Below are 22,359 nucleotides of genomic sequence, written 5' to 3' on the forward strand. Positions count from 1 at the left end.
CCTTTCTTACCTACCCTGCTGTGTTAATAACTAACATAACAACGGTGCATTCATTCATACACTGTAGGTAGGGTTATCTGATCAGGTAAGACAAATGCATAGCTATATCTATCATTTTGTGCTATGGGGTAAGACCATTTCATAAGGTAGTACAGATTACAACACAGGAAATAGGCCATTTACATGACGGCACACATCCAGTTCTCATATATAGTCAATGGGAGCAACAGACAAATTTAAATGATTTTCTACAAAAACATATATAAATGCAGTAACTTGACAGTTCATTACGTTGGATTACGTTACGTACGTTGGGCGTAATATTCACAGCCCTTCTCCTGCTGTAACTTTTTTTTTTATCCTCTTCAGTTTTCTCATTTGCTGCTTTTTTTCTGCACTAAAATCTGCTTCTTCATTGACTCATCGTTGCGGCTGAATTCTTCCTGTCCAGCTGTGCTTCACGTTCCACCTCATCATCATTTGAAGCCACCTCTCCATTTACTTTGCCCTCCTGTGATTCTTCCGACTCTTGGCTAGCTTCATCTTGGTTACCGTTGACGATGCCGCTTGCATCATTTTTACTCTCCTTCGCTGACTGAGGCCTTTCCGGATCATTGCTGTTTTTTATCTCTTTCTGCTCCCCTGTGTTTACATCGTTAACGTGGTCATTACTGCGTTCCTCTCTGTCACCACTGCTCAGCTCCTGCTTATCTTCATCTTGATTTCTTTCGTGCTCTTCCTCAACCCCAGAACATTCGAGGCTTCCATCGTTTTTATTTTCCTGGGTCTTATCGCTGTTAGCACTGCTGGACCTCTGCTCTTTACTATTTATCTGCTCCTGCCTTCCTTCTGTGACCTCGGTTTTCTGTTGTGCATCAACTTCCTCCTCTTGTTCCTCAGCAGCAGCAGCAGCTGCTGCTCCTCCTCTGCTTTGATCACTGGACTCGTCGGCCTCTTTCGTCTCATCTTCCACTTTTTCGCCACCTTCATCTGGCCTTTCACCTTTTCCTTCATTGGTTGCTAATGCATCTTCTTCTGTGGTGTTTTCAGACATGCATCCCTCCTTCTCCTCCGCTTTTTCAGGATCATCTACAGTCTTCGCTTCATCATCGTGGTTCTGTGATGGCGAATTTCCAAGGAAAGAATTGCATTGTTTAAAAAAATAAAAGAAATGCATATTACTCTGAAGCTTGCAAACTTTACCCACTCGAATCTATGACATCACAGATTTCTCGAAGTGAAAACCTACAAAAAGTAAATATTTCAAAAAGACTAATTGTGAATTCACTGTGCTCTGATGATGAAAAATAAATTAAAATACTTTTTTTTCACAAAAATTGTTCAAATGCGATGCATTGTGTTCTATATTTGCTAAACTAGTGAGCATCAATGCACCCTGGTTTTTCGCACAGACTTCTTGGAAATTTCTAGAGCACTTAATTTTGGAATTGTGTATTTGAACAATGCACTATGTAGTAAATGAAATAATTAGGACACAACCAAGGATTTTTTTTACACTAATGAACGTCATCCAGTCAACAGCCAGTGATGCATAGAAGGGATATTTCTTACCTCTTCAATCATCTCATCTTGTTGATTTTTTTCATCTGAATTTTCATATTCATCCTTGGTTTCTGCTTCATCTGGAAAACAGTAATTTCAGCTGACCAATCAGGTGAAGCTCACTTTTACATTATTTAAGATACCGAGCAAAAAAGAGAAAGCTCAGTTTGCCTTTCGAGTCATTATTGACATATTAAGAAATCAAACATTTAAGCTTTTTTAACCCTTATGCTTTCTTAGATGACCCCACCCTTACATTGACGTGTTCTCCCTACCATGACAAAGGTGGATAAAGGTGGACAGATTTCATGTAATCCATGGACACCAGTGAAGATCAAAAATCATTGAAGAAAAAAGGTTTAACGCACTGTCTAGTGGGTCTAGATGACCCAACTCCCAATGTTAAAGTGCCTAGGATAGCACAATAGTTAATTGTAATATTGGTAGTGCATATTTGATTTTGAAGAAATTCAACAGATCTTTAATAAGCTTTAATAAGTTAATTAATAATAATAATAATAGTAGCTGGGATAGGCTCCAGCAACTTTGTGACCTCAAAAGGGATGCAGCAGGTTCCAAAATTAATGGATACATAGATATACAAAGACCCACCTTCAAGTAAATAATTTTGTCTCCTGGTCATGTAAGCTTGTGTAACTGCTTTATTTGCAGTATTTATTCTTCATGTCAGCAGAAACCTTTCTCTCGCTTCATTTACTATTTGTAACAAGCTGCATCTTCCAACATAGGGGTTTCGGATTGCTGCTGTTTTGTATAACTGCCTGTGTCTCCATCACTAACACACTCATTACTGATTTCCTCTCTGTCGCCACTGCCGGCTTATCTTCATCTCTGTGTTTTTCTTGCTCCTCCTCCGTCTGGTAGGATGTGTGTTTTCCATCATCATCATCACAGTCCTGGGTTTTATCTCTGCTAAATCTCTGCTCCACACTCCTCCATTGCTCTAGTCTGTGTGGCTTCCACTGTGTTCTTCTTTTTGTTTACATTTATCACTTCCTTTTTTTTCTTTTTTACCTTTTTCCTCCAGATCTTCCTTGTTGTCTCCATTGCTTAGTGGGGGCACTTCTGTGTTTTCAGAAGCAACTTCTTCTTTTTCACTGATGGCTTCTGTGGCTTTAACATCACCATCAAGTTCCTGCAACCAAGTAACCCCAGGAAGAACATTTTAGTTTGAATTCCTCATTATAAAAATGATTGTTTACAGACCTTTGGCCTATGTTATAAAACTTATCAAATGTGCCAAATTAAAATGCAATCATGGAACCCTTTTGTTTCCATAGCAATTTTTTCGAATCATTTTGTGAAATAAGGCAATTTTAACAAAAACCCAAAAGATTGAATAAGATTTATTTACTTTTTTTAGTTTCAAATAGAGTATACACCCTCTTTTTTTATCTTCTTAAAATGATGAGTGTTGTCCTGGCAACAGTCTGTTCTGTTCAGTGCTGCATTTTTATACCTCCACAGCTTCCCGGTCCTGCTGAATTTTGTAATCTGCGCTTCCATCATTGACCTTGGATTCTGAATTGTCTGGAATAAGAAAGACATTTGAAATTGACTGAAAAAATTGACTGAAATTTTTCTTTTCTTTACTTAAAAAAATGCAAAAGAAAAAAAGGGAAATGTAGCCTTTTTATCGAAGTATCAGAAAACTGTCTTTCTCATTGTAAACAACCAATATGTTAGTAAATGACAAACTAAGTAGAACAATGTTATATAAAATAAATATGTTTCTAATTTTGCTTTAAGGTAAAAAACAAACAAACAAGCAGACCGTGTTAGTGTTTTGTTATAAGTTCTTACCTAATAGAGAGACACAAATATCGCAAAAACAACTTTGGTTGTACCCACCACTATTTTTAGTAAAAAGAAGATTCAATTTCTTTTTTTTTTGCCGAATCTGTTGTTATTTTGAAATTCAACCACAGATACTTTTCTGTTCTGTTGTTTTAAAACTGGAAACTAAAACTCCAGTGATAAAAACTGAACTGATTCAGAGAATCCAATAAGTTTGACTAGTCCTTAAACGGGGGATTAGTCCATTTTTAATGATTGATGATTTTTTAAAATTAATTTTATTATTGTTATTTGTTTACCAGTTATCCTGTTGGGTGTGTTCACATATGGCACAAGCCTGACACCTAGTGGTCAAAAAGAAAAAAAACTTTTGACAACTTCATTCAGACAATGGAGCTCCCGAGGAAAGGGTCAATGGGCATTCAGATGAGGTTATTTTGTGACACGACTGTCACATTTCATCAGAAAGACTATCATCTTTAACACCACTATCAAATCATTGGGATTACTTTAGCAACACAGGTTTGAGCACATAACCAATTTAATAGCTATTGTCTAATGCACTAATTCAACACAATTTGGGGAAAACACAGAGCTGTAGTACAAGAACGTGCACAGAAAAAAAATATATAATATAACATATATATATATATATATATATATATATATATATATGGGGTTTTTACAGTATCTATTGGAGAACTGAACTGTCCAGCTGTCATATCAAACAACTCAGAGGCTATGCCGGGAATTAAATGAGGACATGATGCTGCAGTTCAGTGGACACTCACCTCTACCAAAGCAGTCAGCTCTGTGAGGTGGGTTTGTTGGAAATGAAAATTGGCGCTTAAGAATTTGCGTGAAAGGCTTTGGAGTAATTAACCCAACACATCATAGATAGAATACAACTTTATGCACTAATACACAGTACTATTAGACACTTGTTTAGACACACTGGATGAAACTGAACTTTCCAATTAGATATAAGCAGGAAAAGACCAAAGGAAGAAAAAAATATTTAAATGGAGTAATAATGTCTTTAATATTAGTTGTCCTTTCCACACACACCAGTTAAGGAAGAAAAATGACTCAAGTAGAGATGTTTAATGCATTTCAAATGCAAAACTGATTAAAGTTTAGCCATTGTAAGAGATGAAACGTTATGGCAATCATATCGGACCTTTTTAAGAATATTTTATGGAAATCGCTCGCATTCATTAGGAGCGAGGGCCGAACGACAGGGAGTGAGCAGCGGATGAGCTGCTATGACTCTAAACATCTTAACGTGATTTGAGGGGGAGGCAGAGGCTCATAGAAATGCAAAATCAAATTAAATACAGCATTTAGAATATCCGCTTCTTTAGCTCGATTAAATCAGTTGTATTGGGGTTCTGGCATATCAAATGATCCGACCGTTTTATGTTGGAGTTTGTAAGTGAGCCAGAGTGTGACTTCTGGAAAAAATAATGAAATAAATAAATACAACTGTAATCAAGCCAACACATGCATATATTCCTGATTGAGGCATGGAAACAGAACAAGCTCGCATTACAGGGTTAAAGCTGCACCTCATCCATCTGCATGAGTTAAAACAAGGATGCAGCTGTAAGTGGGTGTAATTACTCATTGAAATGGCTCCTGCTGCCATCATCCAAGGAAGGTAAGGTTATAAATGACAGTTGGTCTGAAGAAATGTAATAAAACCCATCTGAAGATGAAGTGATAGGAGGCAGAGATAACACATTCCACCTCTGAAGTGACACAAGCTGCATCCCAGCTTTCAAAATGCATTCAGTCGCATTATAGCTTAGCTCTGAGGATATTGACTGAAATGGGCTCTGAACCTGAAAACAGTCCACAACCTGCCATCTAGCATGCTACTTTCAATTTAAATCCAGTGCTGTAACCGACAACACAACCTTTTTTATATATATACATTATGGAGCCCTGGACATGATAAATAAAAATTAAAAAACATTCTCTCAAATTATTGGTTTTTGGTCAAATTAGTATTTTTGTGCGCAAACTAGCATTTTATTGGCATTTTATGAAATTAAAATTGTATTTGGATAACTTAGTATTTTGTACACATATTACATATTACATATTAGGTTAGTATGTCATGACCACAAACTAGTACTTTATTAGCATGTTGTGGGTACAAATTAGAATTTTTTAGCATAACATTTGTATGCACAAAATGCCAATTTGTGCCAACAACATGCTAATAAATTGCTAGTTTGTGGCCATGAAAGACTAACCTAATATGTGTGTACACAATACTAATTTGTGCAAACAAAATGCTAAGTTCTGCACATAAATTGTCAATTTGTATCACGAAATACTCATTTGTGCGCACAAAAGGCTAAGTTATGTCCACAAAACTTCTAATAAAATGATTATTTGTGGCCACAAAAGACAAAGTTGTATGCACACAAAGCTAATAATTTGCTAATTTGTGTCCACCAAATGGTAAATAAATTCTAATGGTGTGCTCAAAATATTCATTTGTGCACAAAAATGCTAATACATTTAATTTGTGTGCACAAAATTCTAATTTGTGCACACAGAATGTTAATAAAAGGCTAATTTGTGGCCAAGCAATGCTTATTTGTGTTCACCAAATGCTAATTAAATGCTAACGTGTGGCCATGATATACTAATTTGTGTGCACACAAATGTAATAAAATACTAATTTGTGGCCACAAACTACTAAGTTGAGGGCACAAAACACTATAATATTTGCACACACCAAGTGCTAAAAAGTGCTAATTTGTGGCCACGAAATAGTAACTTCTGCACACAAAATACTCACTCTTGGCCACAAATGAATAATTAGAGGGATTTTTTTTTAATTCATGTATGTCAGTTCTAACTTGTTTGTTTATTTTTCTTTAGAGATGAGTTAAAGCTTCATTTATAATGACTCGTTGTTAACGATCACAAAAGACGGCTGTGGCATCTGTGAAAAATTCATTCAGAGAGGGAGGAAAGCTTTGGCTTTAGATGAGATGTTTATCTGATTTTATGAAATTCATGAATAAATGTGAGAAAGAAAAGATAATAGAGAAAGATGCACCCAGCTGCTCTTCAACTCGCGTGATCTGTTTAGCCAGTATATTCCTGGAAAGAAAAGAGATACAGAGCAAAATAAAGCAAATCAATCACCAGAGCCTAATTAGATACACATTTGTTATTACATCCTTTCCTGTTTCTGATATCCATCATGAGACTCTGAGCCGTTATAACCTCTGACAGGCAGACATCTGCCTTTAGGGCACTCTGGAAAGATGTGCTTTTGAATGTCGCACTCTCTGCTACCCTTTAGCTGTCTAACAGCAGCCTTTCTCTTATCTCACAGTCATGTTTTTTTAAGAATCAGTTAAAGACTTTTGAATTCTAAAGGATATGCAAATGGGAGCTGCTTTTTTTTGGATGAAGTTTCTACTAAAACATTTGTTTCTTTAAGACTCAAGGAGAAAAAAAAATGTTGAAATGACTTATCCTGTCACTTCCAAATGAAATAAACACTCTATAAGTGATATCCCGTTACGTACCTGACTCCCCCCACCACACGCACACACACACACACACGCATGACTTCTTTATGTAACCATACAGTATATTACATATTTGCACGCCCTTCATTTAATCCACTCAGCGCATGCCTGAGTTATAGTGGCGTGTAAAATAATGTTGGTAGTAACTCTGAATGGTGATTATGAAATGCTGCTACTCAGCAAGTGCACTCCAGTCACTGACCAGAGTCCTATTAAAGCTTTTTATGAGTCTGTGGTGAGCTACTGCGAGAGCGGCACACAGTTGGACTCGGGTTTTATGGTGATGCGAAACGCAGGGGGAAAAAAAACAACACCCCTCTTGAGTCCAGACAACCGGACTCTGTTGGCAAATTTTCACGACTTACAGTTTTAAGTCAGCTTGGCAAAGGTATTTAAATGATGACTAGAGCTAGGATTAAATTACAAAAGTTCCGTTATTTTGCGAAAAAGCACTGAAAAGGCAGCATATCTTCCCTAAGATTCACCAAATAAAATATTTCAGCCGAGATGGATATTTTCCATTAATCCTTGTTTCCGAGGCACCTCAGAATAAATCAATAGCATGCACTTTCTCTTTAGGGAACCTTTTCAATAGTGTTGAAAAGTCTACATATCTGCTGTAGTGTGCAGCCCTGTGCTAAGATAGCTTTGACATTAAATCAAAGGAAAGCGCTGCCTAACAATGTTGCAGTCAGACAGGAAGAGTAATATTTATAAAGGTCACGGCTTCAGCTCAATTTTTAAATAATTCATGGAGCTGGTTCTCTTTTCTATTTTCTCCCCGCTTCCAGGAACCCTCCATCTAAACATCCTCATTATATCAAGGTTTTAACCTGAATGGCCTCAACTTCAGATGTATATAGATTTCCTGGGGCTATGTATATTTCCTCATAAAATATAGATGGAATAAATAAAAAATTGTGGTTTAAATGTCGGTTATGTAACGCTGCTCTGAGTCAGGCATTAGCGAAGACTTAAACGGTTCAAATAAGGCTAAATAGTTTTGCATAGACACTTGTTGTTGCGCATCGTTAGGACAAAAACCAGACAGAACCCCATTAAAGTCCCACTGCGATCATCTTTTGGTCTTTTAATGATGATTATGCTGTTTTTAGAAAAAAAAAAAAAAAGTGTTGTTTTCCAGGACATAGTTTCTGCAGAGCAGCAGTGGGACTGTTGGCACAGAGTTACCCCTCCCCCCTTCCCATCATCCATGTATCTCGCTACCTTACAGCCCCAAACTAACATTACAGATCCAACAGAGAGCACTGTCAGAGCTATCCAGTTTAAGCCAGATGCCAGCTTGGACGAATGGTGCCAAAATAACCAGGAAAGGCAGTTTTAATCTTAATTCTCTTTATATATGTCCTCCATGATCAGAAAGATGCCACAAAAACATGTTCAAAACACCAAAAACACAATTTGCATCGAAGTGGGTCTGTCTGGCTAAACTCCAAATGCAAGGATGTGGCGTAAACCCCAGATATCTGCAAATGTCAGCTAAACACTCTGGCCATTCAGCTCGGACGGTGATACGTCTATCTCAGGGAGTCACATGTGTGCCTGCCAGACCCTACCAAAGCAAGCACCGCCGATTCGATTAGAGGTGACAGACGTGAGTTAAATTGTGCCACCCAAAGTGTCAGACATGACCCTAACCCTATATTTAACATCTTACAGCTGAAACGTTGTTAGCAGATTAATGTAGCAGATTAATACGTCTTCACAGCTTTTTTTTTAAGTAATCCTGGATCAAAGGGGCCATCAAGAACCTTTTTTTTCTGCCACAGTTGAAAGGGCAAGGTGTCTAGAATATGACATGTAAGCACATGAAATAAAAACTTACAAAGACACACATAAATGAACACGCTGCAAACTTTCCAACAACACAAAAAACCTTCAAGTGTTACCGTCTTTCAGCCTTCATTGCTTTGTTTTTTGACACAGGCACACAATTTAAGACACACGGACTCATCTTGTGCACGTCAATGCTGCTCTGAAGCCCATTTTACCCTGACAGGCGCTGTAGATTCACATGCTAACAGGGCTAATTCCCCAAGGAAGATTTACATTTTATGACACCAGAGGAAGAGGCTTGATCTGGTTGGATGGCTCCTGCAAAAACAGAGGCAAAGACATAAACAGACTCCCACATCTTTACCACGCTCCCCTCCGGCTCGCAAAAGCAAGACGAGGAGCGCTTTCATTTCTCTTTGTTAAAAATGACATATGAAGTCTTTTTCGAGGAAAACTGTGTGAGCAGGTGACGATGTGCATCCTTCCAGCAGCTTAAATTGGACAGATGCTCTCAGAGATGGAGCCAACAGGCAATCTACAGCTTTTAACACTCTTCTTCCCACAGAGTTTCCAAAAAAATACAACTAAGAAAACATTTTTTGAAAAATTATATTCAAAGGAGAAGTCAAAGTGGCATTTTTTATAGCTTAAAGTCCAACTCTAATCATGTTTTGATCCATTGTAAGATTGTTCCCAGGGGTCTTTTCATTATGTTTGTGCAGTTTTTAGCATAAATGTCATTTTCTAGGACATAGTATTTACAGTGCAGCAGAAGTTTATTAAAATTTCTCTTCTGATTTGTTGGCATTCATAAGGAGTAAGCCCACCCCTACTCCCCAACATCTATCTGTTTACCCTTTCCATCGCTGGCTTACCGTGCCTCACAAACCCAACCTAATGCTACGTTCACCCCAGGCTTGAAAACGAACGTTCAAGCGGCCACTTCCTTATTTCTTTATTTTTTTAACTTGTCCTGTCCAGCAGCTGAGCAAGCAGATCAGAGCTGAGTGCCTCTGGTATTGGTCAGATTTTTTTGTTACAATTGGGGTTTATGGATCTTCAGACAAACTGAGTGTAAATTTTAATAAACCCCTTTTGTATTTGAGGCAAAGCTTCATTTATGAAAATTATATTTGTATGCATTCCTTGTTGGACCGGACGGAAATAAGAAAAAAAAGAGGAGAGAAAGAAACAGAGTGGGATGTCGGAGATGGGGGATAAGGGGTTATAGTGGGGGTAGTCGATATCACAAAGTTAAAACATAAAAGAGTCGTAAGTAAATGACATAACTTAGTTCACACAGCAACAAAAAAACAAATAAAAAAAATTAAGTCTGCACACAACTATTTACAGGTTAGAAGTATAATCATACATTAATGATTAAAAATTTACTGTATCTCCCAAGATTTCTGAACATAGACAGGTACAAACAATATTCGCATTACCGATATTCATGAAGAGGGGTGTAGAAAAAGAGAAAAACACAATACCCGTGCCCATATTTGTACAAAGGTGAATAAGCAGGTGGGTTGAATAAATGTGTGCCTCTTAGAGTGTACCTAGATCACACTGAATGGTCCAGCAGAGGTAAGAGGCCCGGCACCCCACACCCCAGAGCTGGGGGCAGACAGCGCAGCAACCCGGCCGATCCAGGCATCCAAGAGCCTCACCGTCAAACAAAGATCCAGGAACAACCACCCTCCTGTGCACCTGACCCCCACCACAGAAGCTTCCAATATAACATTTTAGTAAATGCGCGTTTCAGGTTTTCACGTTAAATATTCTTGTGTTTTTGGATAGCTACGCACGTTTTTAAGTCAGTTTATGGGCTCTACGTACAAAGTGTGTGACCATTGAATGCACATTGATAGTTATACCAGTTAAACTTTGATCAATCAGGTATGGATATCATTCCTTTTTAATTGATGGAAGTACCAACCGTTTGAAAATTGATCGTGAAGGAGAAATGATTAATTATGGATTGTGCCCGTACCAAGTTTTTTATATGTCAGAAAAGAGCTGTGGAAGAAAAAGTCTGGAGCGAGATTAACAAGACTTGCACTGGTGTGACATTTCACACCAAGCTTCCTCCAACATGCACTAGTATCAAGTGGCGACAGTACAGTGTGAACACCGTATGCTAAAAGCAAGTTCAGGAATGCATGTTTAGCACATTCTACAACACACGTATGTTGCATAACATTAGCGGCACAACAAAAAATGGCGGACAATATGGGAGCTATCCAGCTATGCAGTTTTAAGCCTGATACCAGCTTGGACGAGGAAAATGAAGATGTACGTGATTCTGGTTTTCTGCAAAAGGATGCAGAAAGGAGCAGAGCAGGGAGCTTGAGGCTTACCGTAGTGGTTTCAACATCACACCTACTAACTTTTTCCAGTGACATTTTAGCGTCTGCTCCTGATTCACAACAATTTAATTAAAGCAATACTCAGAAATGCAATTTTAAGCTTACATTTCTCAATTTATTTCCTCCGTCATGAGAATTAGGCCACAAGAACATGGTAAAAACAGCAAAAACAAAACTTTCATTGGATTGGGTCTTTACCACACAGTAACAACAACACTTTCTAGGCTCCCCCTTAGCTTCAATTAATATTCTCCCTTATTAATGCACCTGCGGAGACATGGATAAGAAAAGATGAATATCAATAAAGCCTTCCTCCTCTGTCTGTATCTTTGCCTTTTCCTGTCTCTCCTAATGCTGTCTGTTAGTCCTTCTTCCTTAGAGCACAGGCCTCTTTTGTTGATATTCACAGAAGCAATTTAGCCCCAGCAAGAAGCACCGGCAAGTAAAAATCTGCTTTGATGACTCTAAATGGGAAGATTATCCAAATGAAAGGCAATTACCCAAACTCCACCCAGCACCTACCCTTCAATATCTGACTTTGCCCCCCCTCCCCTTTTTTTATTTTTTATCTCAGCTCAAAGCTCATGCTCTATCAACTCAACCTATTCACATTTTTCACTATTTAATTCCACCTGTTTCTCTTCCTTTTTCATCATTTCATTCCCCCTCTATCACTATCTCTTTTCAATAAATTCAGATTTTATTCTTTTTTTCTTTCCTTTTAACGTCTCAGTTCAACTGTTTTTACCTGTCCTCCCTTCTCGAGGGAGCCATTAACTGAATTGTCCACAGAGGTCCTTTAAGGAGAAGAACTGATAAACATCCTCCTCCTATTCCTATTCTGAGGTTAGCAACAGCTGCCAACAGCCTCTATAGAAACCGAGCACCGATGCATAAATGCTTGGGCTGGCTAAATTGGACGAATAATTAACCGCTTTCAAGCAGACTGCCGTAACCGTGTTGTGTATGACAGCCACAATATCATTTTAAACTCTTTTAAGCCAGACGTCTTTGTTGCGGCGGGTTCAAATTCAGTCGGTGACCTTTGCTGCATGAGTTGTCGTGCCTCCCGACCCCTTTGTCCTCCTCCTGTGTTTAAGCTAATGAAGCAGAAACATTAAATGCTGTACAATACACCAGACACAACCTGCTGCACTTTTACTCGGTCTAGCCGATGGGCAGTAAATAATGTGTGCTGGTGTTAAAACACACATGAACAGGCATGCACATACACTTTGATTGTGTTAGGACAAAGCGAGTAGCTCAAGTTACAGCGTCAGCCTGTCTTTTTTGTCTTCTCCCTTGCAACAAAATCAAGCAGAGCTTTTTTTCTTCTTTCTTTTTGACTTGATGTCTCTCCCTGTATCCGTCATTGCTCACAAATATTTTAATGATGGCGTGACACCTTCGCAATCATCTTTTGTTTCCTGTTCTAAAAGTTTCAGTCAGAAACATGAGTTTCCTGACGGCTTCTTCCACAGCCTCTGCCAGCTTTTTCCCTGAGCTCCGGCTCGCTAAAGAGCTGAATGCATTAAGCCGGCACCGAGGGAGGGGAGCATTTCTCCGAGGAAAATTAACGGCAAAAAACACCTCTGTGCTGCTGTGAATCATGAAAGTGAGAAGAACACAGAGTTCCTGCTGAGGAGCTCGATGCGAGCGCAAACTCCAACTCATAGAGTTGATGTAATGCAAGGATGCATTTATTTTCAAAGAGATGGCAAACGAAAATGAAAATGTACTCTATTTTATAGGAGAAGCATGACTAACAGGCGCAAAGACATTGCATCATTTATTTATTATCTTGCAATGGAGCTAAACAAATAAGAAAACTATTGTGTCTTGTTAACATGACAGCAACTCAAAGAGATTTTAAAGGTCAAACCACAGGGGGGAGTCCAGAGGGAGCAGACATGCTTAAACTGCCTCGTCTGACGCCAGATCCACTTCCTTTCTCTATGTTCATTCAATATTTAGTCAATGTCACCCAAAGTGACCAATATTGTTGTCTTTTGTTTGTTTTCTGTACTCCTAAAATGACTTCTCTTACCAAAAGATTTGCAAAGGATCAACAGTGAAGAAGATTACTACGTGCAGCAGAGGAAAACACACACATAAACTTGTACTGCAGTCGAACACGCCTGCACACATGTTCCACGTCTGCTCCTTTGATGCAAAATGCCAGCTCCCCAGAACCACAGACACAAATTCTTTGTGCTTCGACTATCAACTCTCCTGCCAGAGGAGCAAAAAAAAAACATCCATCCGGAAAGCTGACGTAATCTGGTTCGAAACAATGGATGGAGTACGACCACAATCATTGTGGTTCATTTAAAATGAAAAGTCATCTTATTTATGAATATTTTTTTAAGGTTTTTTTTCTTTTTTTTATCCCTTTGAATTTTTTTAATGGACAGCTTCCAAATCAACCTCGGTTTTCATCTGCTGCGAATGTTGTCACCACCAAGCACAAACCTAAGTTTCCACAGGACAATTAGAGACACTGATCACAAGCACAGAAGATGATGTAATGGGTTTCTTGAAATAGTTGTTCATGTCATCATGCTGGACCTACTTTCACAGAGTCAGACTTCAGGTTTGCAGAGCAACAGTGCCCCTATGTGGACATTTAGGTGCTGAACAAGTTCCTGAATATTTTCCAGACAGACCATTACGTCATAGGTATTCAACAAAACCACAAAGCATAAAAAAAGGTATGTTAAGTGTAAAAGATGCAAAAGCAACAAAAATATCTTCTAACATGCTGGCCCGGATTAAGCCAGTCCCACTATGAGGTGCAGGTAGAATATCAGGGGGGGCAAGTCTGGTTGTGCTGAGAGTTTGGGGTATCAAATCCCTCCGAGCCCCTAAAATGCTTAGAAAACCATGCTATCGCTATTGTTCATCTATCCATAATATATATTTTCCTATATATAAATTTTAAGCTGAATGCTCTTCTTGACACCCTATGCATTTGACTGGCTTGGGACAGGCACAAGCACTGGTTTGTGCCCTGTTGAGACTGCATTTATCTTTTTTTTCTTCATGTCTCTATTTTTCCATCTGTCCATCCACCTGTCTTTCCTTACCTTTTTTCCTCTTTTTTTGGTAATATTTATTTATCAGCCTTCAAAAAATGCAGTCAATGCTTCAAAAACGATTCTTAATAGACTTAAATGGCTGTTTTGTGTTGGCATGTTACCATCATCGCATGGATAGGGGTTGAAGCTTTGTCCGCTCTTCCTCTTCCTGAGGGAGAGCAGCTTTGACTGGGAGATCTCCCTCACAATAGACGACAGATGTTCCTTGCTGGTGTTGCTGAGGCCCAAAGGAGACGTCCTAAAATCTCGATCCTCACTGTTACTGCTGGGAACCTCTGACTTACTCTGAGAAAAAAGGATATCCAGTTGTGTCAATTTAGTTCAAAGAAAGAAATATCTTGAAGCAGATGGTTGTGTGTGTTCTATCAGAACATGAGTCAAAAAATAATAATAAATCAATGATTCTTAAGCAATTTCGACTTATTTAAAGTCCTTTTTAAAATTCGAAAAACTATAAACTTGGTATTTACAAGTAGAAAATTACAGATTAAGAGAATGAGGCATGATTATTTATGTTAAAAAAGATGGTTTGGCTGAAAGTCCCCACAGACTCAACACCAGAGGTTAATTTAAAGAGCCTATATCATGCTTTTCTTAAGCCTTTTAGAATAAATTAAATCCATATGATAAAATGTTATCTTTGACATGCTAAAGTAGGATTTTTTGATGAAATATTACTTATTTTTGCAGCTGGTTTTGCTACCCCGAAATAAGACGACTCAATCTCTGACACACACCGCCTTTCGCTCCTTGTGTGTGCCACCCATTACATGACGTCATCCTAGAGTCGGTCTCTGCAGCGTATCTGCGTTACGCCCGCAAAAAAAAAAAACATCATCCAAACTTCTGCAAAGATGGATGTGCAGATCGTGGAGCCCTACAAAAGCATTTTTGCTGATTACCGCAAGCTAGGCAGAGAAAGTGGGTGTGAGTGTTAGTCTGGGGATGGTGCTGACAGCGCAGACTCTACCAGGAAGGTTTTGGTCTTTACTTTGTGACATCACACGTGAAAACCCACTCGTTTTCGTGAACTGGGAGGGGCTCAGAGTGAAGGTTTTTAGAGGAATACTCAGAAATGCATGAATGGATCAAAATAGAGAGAAATGAAAATTATAACATACTTAAAAGGTAAAAATAAAAGTTGATTTTGCATGATATAGGCCCTTTAAACCAAATGTGTTAGGAAAATGGTGTAAATCTTACATTTCCACTTTGCTTTGAGTTTGAAAATCTGTACAGAGGTGGGAGAGAGTATGTCTTCCTCCTGTAAAAACAATAAATAGAAATTATCAGGTCATTTAGAAAAACACTCCATTTTCTCCAAAACAGCACACTTTAGTCTCACAATAAAGCAAATCATTGCACTATAAAATAATATTAATAATAACTGTAAACTACTTTGAATTTGAATTTTTTAAATTTTGTAAAATGTAACTTGTAAACATTTTTTCTTTTACCCATTGAAGTCAATTAATCACTTACTTGTTTTTTTTTCTGCACACCCACAACCACACACACTCACGCTCACTCCTATGAGGCCTATTTTTGGACTTTGAGCACCCACACAGGCACAGTAACCAAGTCTGGATTTGAACCAGCAACTTTTTACAAAATATCAAGGGAGCAAAGACACTGACAGCAATTTAAGAGTGTTGAAATATATGAGTTTTCTGTCTTTAGAGAACTTAAAAAATGGAAGAGTTTCCAAATTTAAATGTCATTGTTACATTTCTGTGAGGAAATGAGACAATGTATCCAGTATATAACAACATATTACTTGAAGGTAGGGGTGTAGTGATACAGGAAGTTGAACCGAACCGTTTCGGTACGGCAGTTTCATTTTGGTTCACATTGGAAAAGCCGAGCTGCTAATTAACTAGCTATGTTGGCTGTCCTTGCCCCATTCTCCACATGCCCTCATACAGTCTTAGAGAGAAAGTAGACAGAGAAATAGATTGCTCATTCTCCTTTCCAGCATTAAATCCATTTATTCTGAACGCACATGAACAGCGTAACAACATGAACCTCACTTCTCTTCATAGCTCTCTCAGTGATGGTGAAGGATTCAACACACAAGATGTCACACTTCCCATGAGTTTAGTGGCTATAGGCGGGGCTAACCCCCAGGTCACCACTGTATTAACTAATGTTAGCCATGAGTTTCCTCCGATACGCTATTAGGTGACGGACAGTAAGCATGTCAAACATGTGGCTAATGCAGACGCGAGGCCAGAGATGAGGACCCCCCCATATCCCTTCAACTTTGTTGTCAGCATCCATGAAAGGAAAAGACAATTGGATAAGTCGAATGCTGTGTGTTGACATTGTTACACAAAGATAGCGTATGCCCCAGTAACACATCTAATCTGTTAATGAACTTAAAACGGCATCACCGACTGTAACAATCGGGTCTACAAGAAAAAAGATGTGCAAGTCAAAATGTTTTTTTTTTTCAGGCCAGTGTTAATTATCCAAATTTGTTTGGTTCCTGGCAGCTAATAGTTTTTCTTATTTTATTAATCAGATCCCCTACATAGGTTAATTTTATTTATTGTTATTTAAAACCAATAAATGCATTTTATTAGTAATTTTTTCTGCCTTAGTTTTTTGTACCGAAAAAAATACCGAAAATAGAGAGAGAGAGAGAGAGAGAGAGAGAGACAGACAGACAGAATTCTCACCGGAAATTGTTGGGACAGCTGATAACCTCATACAAGATAAAATCAAATAAATGAAAACATCATAAAAGTACTTAAAATTTAGAACCAAATTGAGACTACTTGAAGGCTTTTTTTGTTTTGTTTTTTTAGGTGGATTTTTTATGCCTTACCCTCTGTTTATCCTCGCCCCTCTTGGTTTGGAGAAAAGAAGGTCACTGTATAGAAGTTTCTTGAATCTTTCTCTTCCCACAGCCACATAAAGCTGACCGCTCTCCAACTTCTCCCCATCGGTTACCTGGAGGCCTTCACAAGTGTAAAGACTAAAGACACACAGAGGGAGTCCAAACACAGAGGATTGTTCTTAAACTTCTGCTATTGTTTTAGAAGATAAAAAAGGTATTTTCATTTATAAATGACTGCTAACTGAAGTCATTTACTGCTCTTTTTGAGCCATAGCAACAAAATGTAAAAATGTTTTTTTTATAGAACGCTTATGCATGCATTAACATATGTCTAAATAGATGCAAAACGCAGACATGATGGTGTGATCTGCCCACACACACTTTTACCTTCGCACTCCTCCCAGCACTCTCAGCCCCATCTTCTCTGTGATCATTTCCAGAATCCTGTCAAACTGCCCCAGCATCCTCTGGTGGATCAGCAGCCTCATTGCAGGGTTCAAGATGTCACCATTCGCCACCACACTAAACACAGGAGATGCAAACGGAGTAAGAACTGGTTATCAAAAATCCTTCACATTCTTACTGAAGCAAAACTTTAAAACAAGAGGATGGGATTCGGAAAAATAACAGGATAATGGAAAAATTAGCAGAAAAGTGTGCAATCTAAACTTACAATATTGGACATGGTTCCTTGATGGGCTTCAGGAAACGAGCAGACACACTTATTCGATTGGGGGGCAGAGGTTTAGTCTGAAAAGAGAAGAAAAAAAAGGACAAAAACTTTTAGATTTTTAGAGTTGTGATAAGAGTGAGTTGCTAAAAGTTTATAAACATACCAAACATTGGATTGTAAAACTCAAATGCAAAAGAACCACATGAATCAAGTCTGTAGTCACAAGTCCAGATCTGCCCAGTTCCATCCCTGATAATGGTCTCCAAACTTCAAGTCAAAGTTAGGTTTGAAGTTGCAGCTTGACAACTTCAGGGAGTCCAGAAAAAGGTGTAAATGTTTGTGTATGTATGGTTGTTTGCCTTTGTGTGTTTCCCTATACAGCGGTCTGGCAAACAGGGAGTACTCTGCCTTCCAGCTTTAATAGCTTGACCCCATATGGGAATTAAGTAAAATTACATAATGGATGAATCTTGGAAAATGTTTAAAGGTGCTACGCTTTCAATCTACTAGTGTTTGCCATCGACAACGAAGGCACATGAACCGATACAAACTACGAAAGTAGAAAACGAAGGCAAGATCAAGATAAATAAACAAGAAAAAGTTTGCCTGTTTAAGGGGCTAGAAGAGAATAAAAGTCCAGATTTGTTTCTCTGTTGACAATCCTTCCACAAAGAGTAAACATTTTGCTTTACAGTGAATGACAAATATTAGATATTTTGGTAGGCCCCTGTAGACAATGTAACATTTAAACTTTTAAACACCTTGCATGTTCTTTTTAGTTAATACAGACCTGAAACCATCCAACTTGTGTTCACAAGTGAGAGATGTATCAAGATTTATTTTTTAACTTTTCTGAGCAATCACTTGTATATTTCTGATAAACAAAGGATGAAGATCATGTTTTGGGGAAAGCATAGGGAATACCCATTCGGCACGTCTTTTTGTTTTAATTTTGGCTAAAAAACATTCTGAAGTCAGAAATCCTAAACTGTGGGTAGACCAGCCACAACCCTCAAGGCCCGGACCAGCAAAATGCAGTAGGTTTAATTTGTTTAACCATTTACTGCAGCTTAAGTGCTGTATTGCACAAAAAAAGTCAAACCAAGACTCATTGGATATATCAGCTTGCTCAAAATGTGTGTTTTTGTTCCTCCCAGTGGATGTGTATGTGAGGCAGCAGTGGAAGCAGTTTATTTCTCTTAACCCTTGTGCTATCTTAGATGACCCCACCCTTACATTGACGTGTTCTACCTACCATGACAAAGGTGGATAAAGGTGGAAAGATTTCAGGTTATCTATGGACACCAGTGAAGATCACAAATCTTTGAAGAAAAAAGGTTCAGCGCACTGTCTAGTGGGTCTAGATGACCCAACTCCCAATGTTAAAGTGCCTAGGATAGCACAAGGGTTAAACAGAAACGTACTGTAGGTATGAGGGTTTTGTTTATTCCATTTACATAGGGCAGCTTAAAGATTTGGATTTGCCACATTGCTTCTTGAGAGTGCGAAAAGTGACAAGGAGCATGCAGAAAAAAAAACAATGCACATGTTGTATCTCTAAAAGTGACAACAAGGAGCATGCAGAAAAAAAAACAATGCACATGTTGTATCTCTGTCACAAACGCAGAAACGCAAGCTTCCTCAGGTTCTCCAGTGTCCTATAAAAAGCGGGAGTCAACCATAATTGTAGAAATTCAGTAAGGATGACCGATTAACTTATTAATTGCATTACTATTTAAAAACTCACTTTGAAATCGAAATATTTACTTTTTATCATGGAACATAAATTATAGATGTTTTGTTTACATGCTCCAACTACCCAAGTCTTTGACAGACCACCTCCAGTCATCTTTCAAATATGATTAGTCTAGTCTGAGCTATCTGACCTTAAGATGCCTCTGCCCCTGCTCTGACCCCATAGCTGATGATTAAAGTTGCATTAAAAGGAGGGATGGTTATGATCCATAAATCAATAATGCATGGTCACTGGAGGAACAACGGTGTTTCTTCACTGTCAAAAAGAGAGGGAGGATACTCATTGTTACACCTTGCTTCAGCTATCCCAACAACTTCTTCACACAACCTGCATTCAATGCATTCATTTACTGTTTCGACTCAAACCCTTAAAAATGTTCTGTCAAAAACAAAACATCTTCCAAAGTTACTTAGAGACAGAGAAAAACAATTCACCACGTCACATGACCAGGTTTGTTTACTTCCTTAATACAACATGGGAAAACAGAACATGGATGCGCCTCTTCATTGAACGAATGGAGGCATGATGAGAAACATACTTTCTGACAGGACACTGTTGGCATGATGCTCCCATACCGGTGTGGTTAAAGTCTGCATCATCCTCTTCTTTCTGGTGCCAATCTGCACATAACTGTAGATAAAGAGAAAAAGCCTGAATTACAGTAATAGTAAAAAATATTGATTTATTTGCAAATAACTTGATCATTTTTTTTGTAAGTTTCTTTTAGATCCAAAAGCCATAACCACTGTAAAATATATATTTTTAAATTAGATGTTAAACAGAAATTGTAGACAATTGTATACAATTGTTCTGTAACCACTGATTTCAAATGTATTTTTTTAAATAAATTATTCGTCTATAATTATTTTAACTTCATGTGCCACTTGATAGCGTATGAAAAATTGATATATGTGTGTGTGATTCCTTCCCCTTGACTGGTTGGTTTAAATTGTGTTGTACATGCAAACAGCACCGTGACACTGTGGCTATCCATCTATCCATCTATCCATTTTCCTAACCCGGTGTATAATATCATAGGGTTGCTGGAGCCTGTCCACTACTGTTGGGTAAAGGTGGGGTACACCTCAGATAGGCCGCCAGTCTATTGCAGGGCCACACAATCAAACACCCATACTGACTCACAGTCATACATAGGGACAATTTAGAGTAACCTAATTAATTACCTAAGAAGCATGTTTTTGGACTGTGGGAGGAAGCTGGAGTGGATGGAGAAAACCCATGCATGCACAGGGGGAACATGCAAATTGCACATAGAAAGGTCCCAGCTGGAATTTGAACCAGGACCTTCTTACTGAGAGGTCAGGGCGCTAAGCACTGCACACCATGCAGTGCAGTGACAATATACTCTGTTCCATATTCCAAATGTGGCCCAAATGGTCTGATTAAGAAATTTAAAGAATTTTATGTGTCCAAAATTTTCTGCCCTGGTTGGTTTTTAGAACATTTGAATGGCATAACCAACAGTCAGTAAACGGGCAGATGTCCATCAACTCTTCATGCAGTTTGTCTTTCATTGTGGCAAATGTAGCACATGTTGCAGAATGCAACCTTCATACCACCTCGCCCCACACATGATGCCATCAGATCATGGCTACTTTGATCCTATTATCTTTTTTCACATTCATTTCAAGGCCAGGGCAGATCAAGTCCCGGACTGATCTCATTTGCGTTAAGATGTGACTCAGCACTGGTGCAAATCTGTTGAGTCACACCAACATAAGCCAGGTTCATTACTGGGCCAACCTTCAAGTTCCAGATTTATTTCGTACAATCCAAACGTGTTTTTCAAGAAAATCCCCTGATGCAAACAGCCAGATTGTAAGGATTTTTAGACTATAACTAAAAATGTGGAGGGCGAATGAACAAAGTGAAAACGTTTGAGACAAAAACATAACTTATTCTTACTCCAGCCTTTTGAATCTCTCTCTTCCTGCAGCCACGTACTGCTCCCCGCTATGCAGGCTCTCCATGCAGTCAACTTTGTGACCTCCTCTCGGTGTGTAGATGGTTCTCACCGCTCCAAACGGAGCCTGAATCCCGCCGGTCACTTCCCGCAGCAGGGTTTCAAAATTGCACACCCTCTTCTCGTTCACGACAATCCGACGTGCCTCGTAATATGGATCCCCATTCCGGAACATGAAGATGTTTTTCACCACGGGCTGGGATAGAAAGCTTGGCTTTTCCGAGCTCATCGTTGTGCGTAAAAGCGCACGGGCGCGCCAGCGAGTGCGATGTTAGTTTGAAGAAACTCTCAAGGCGCTAATCCCACTTGGACGACACAGGCACGTAAAAGATCATTGAATCTGAAATGTCGGGTAAATTGATCCACTTGTGGCAAAAGTACACAGCTCATAAACTGTGCGTGAGCAGAAAGTGACGCGTAAAACTCCAATTAGAGCCAAGACAGAAATGAGAGCGTCAACAAACAAAAAGAACAGCTAAAAAACTGTAAGCATTAAGCAAAATGAACACAAGCTTTAAAAATAAATCTTTCCAACACCCCACGAAATAAACCTCGATGTCCACCCACGGTGCGCTGGGCTGCGGGTGATGGTAAAAGCCAAGCCTGTGTAATTTCACCCACCAACCAGGGTGTCACGGGAGTGTATCTGTTGGGGATGTCTCTATGGGAACACCACGTTGTTCTCGCTTCGATTATCAGGGACACGAAATCCTCGAGTGGTCAATCACCACCCAGTGACCAGCACACATGGCAGAAGCTACCAAATATTCATGGTGGGGGGCGTAATGAAAGGTCCAAGATCGATGAGGCTTACGTTCAGACAAAACAACTGAAGCCATAGTGGAAAACTCAAAACTCTCCCCAGGATCCAAGGTGAGAAGTTAATTGGGCATCAGGAG

General features: G+C 38.9%; 1 protein-coding gene across 1 annotated transcript; it reads right to left on the bottom strand.

The window, feature by feature from the left end:
- Positions 1 to 316: 316 nt before the first annotated feature.
- Positions 317 to 21,945, bottom strand: LOC101158630 (doublecortin domain-containing protein 2). The gene is made up of 11 exons (XM_011485014.3): positions 21,403 to 21,945; positions 20,052 to 20,106; positions 17,721 to 17,797; positions 17,435 to 17,569; positions 17,036 to 17,185; positions 15,409 to 15,469; positions 14,307 to 14,490; positions 3,044 to 3,114; positions 2,599 to 2,719; positions 1,573 to 1,643; positions 317 to 1,117 (listed from the first exon to the last, which is right to left on the bottom strand). Exons 1-11 carry the CDS (start codon positions 21,687 to 21,689, stop codon positions 413 to 415), a joined length of 1,917 nt encoding a protein of 638 aa, XP_011483316.1. The 5' UTR covers positions 21,690 to 21,945; the 3' UTR covers positions 317 to 412.
- Positions 21,946 to 22,359: the final 414 nt, after the last annotated feature.

Source organism: Oryzias latipes, chromosome 16 (assembly GCF_002234675.1).
Source record: "Oryzias latipes chromosome 16, ASM223467v1".
NCBI classification, from domain to species: Eukaryota; Metazoa; Chordata; class Actinopteri; order Beloniformes; family Adrianichthyidae; genus Oryzias; species Oryzias latipes.

Coding starts and splice junctions, on each gene's coding strand:
- LOC101158630 (XM_011485014.3), bottom strand. CDS start 21,689: ATGAGCTCGGAAAAGCCAAGCTTTCTATCCCAGCCCGTGGTGAAAAAC. Junction 17,570..17,720: donor AAGGAACCATGTCCAATATT/GTAAGTTTAGAT, acceptor TCCTGTGTTTAG/TGTGGTGGCGAATGGTGACA. Junction 14,491..15,408: donor ACTCAAAGCAAAGTGGAAAT/GTAAGATTTACA, acceptor CTTTTTTCTCAG/AGTAAGTCAGAGGTTCCCAG.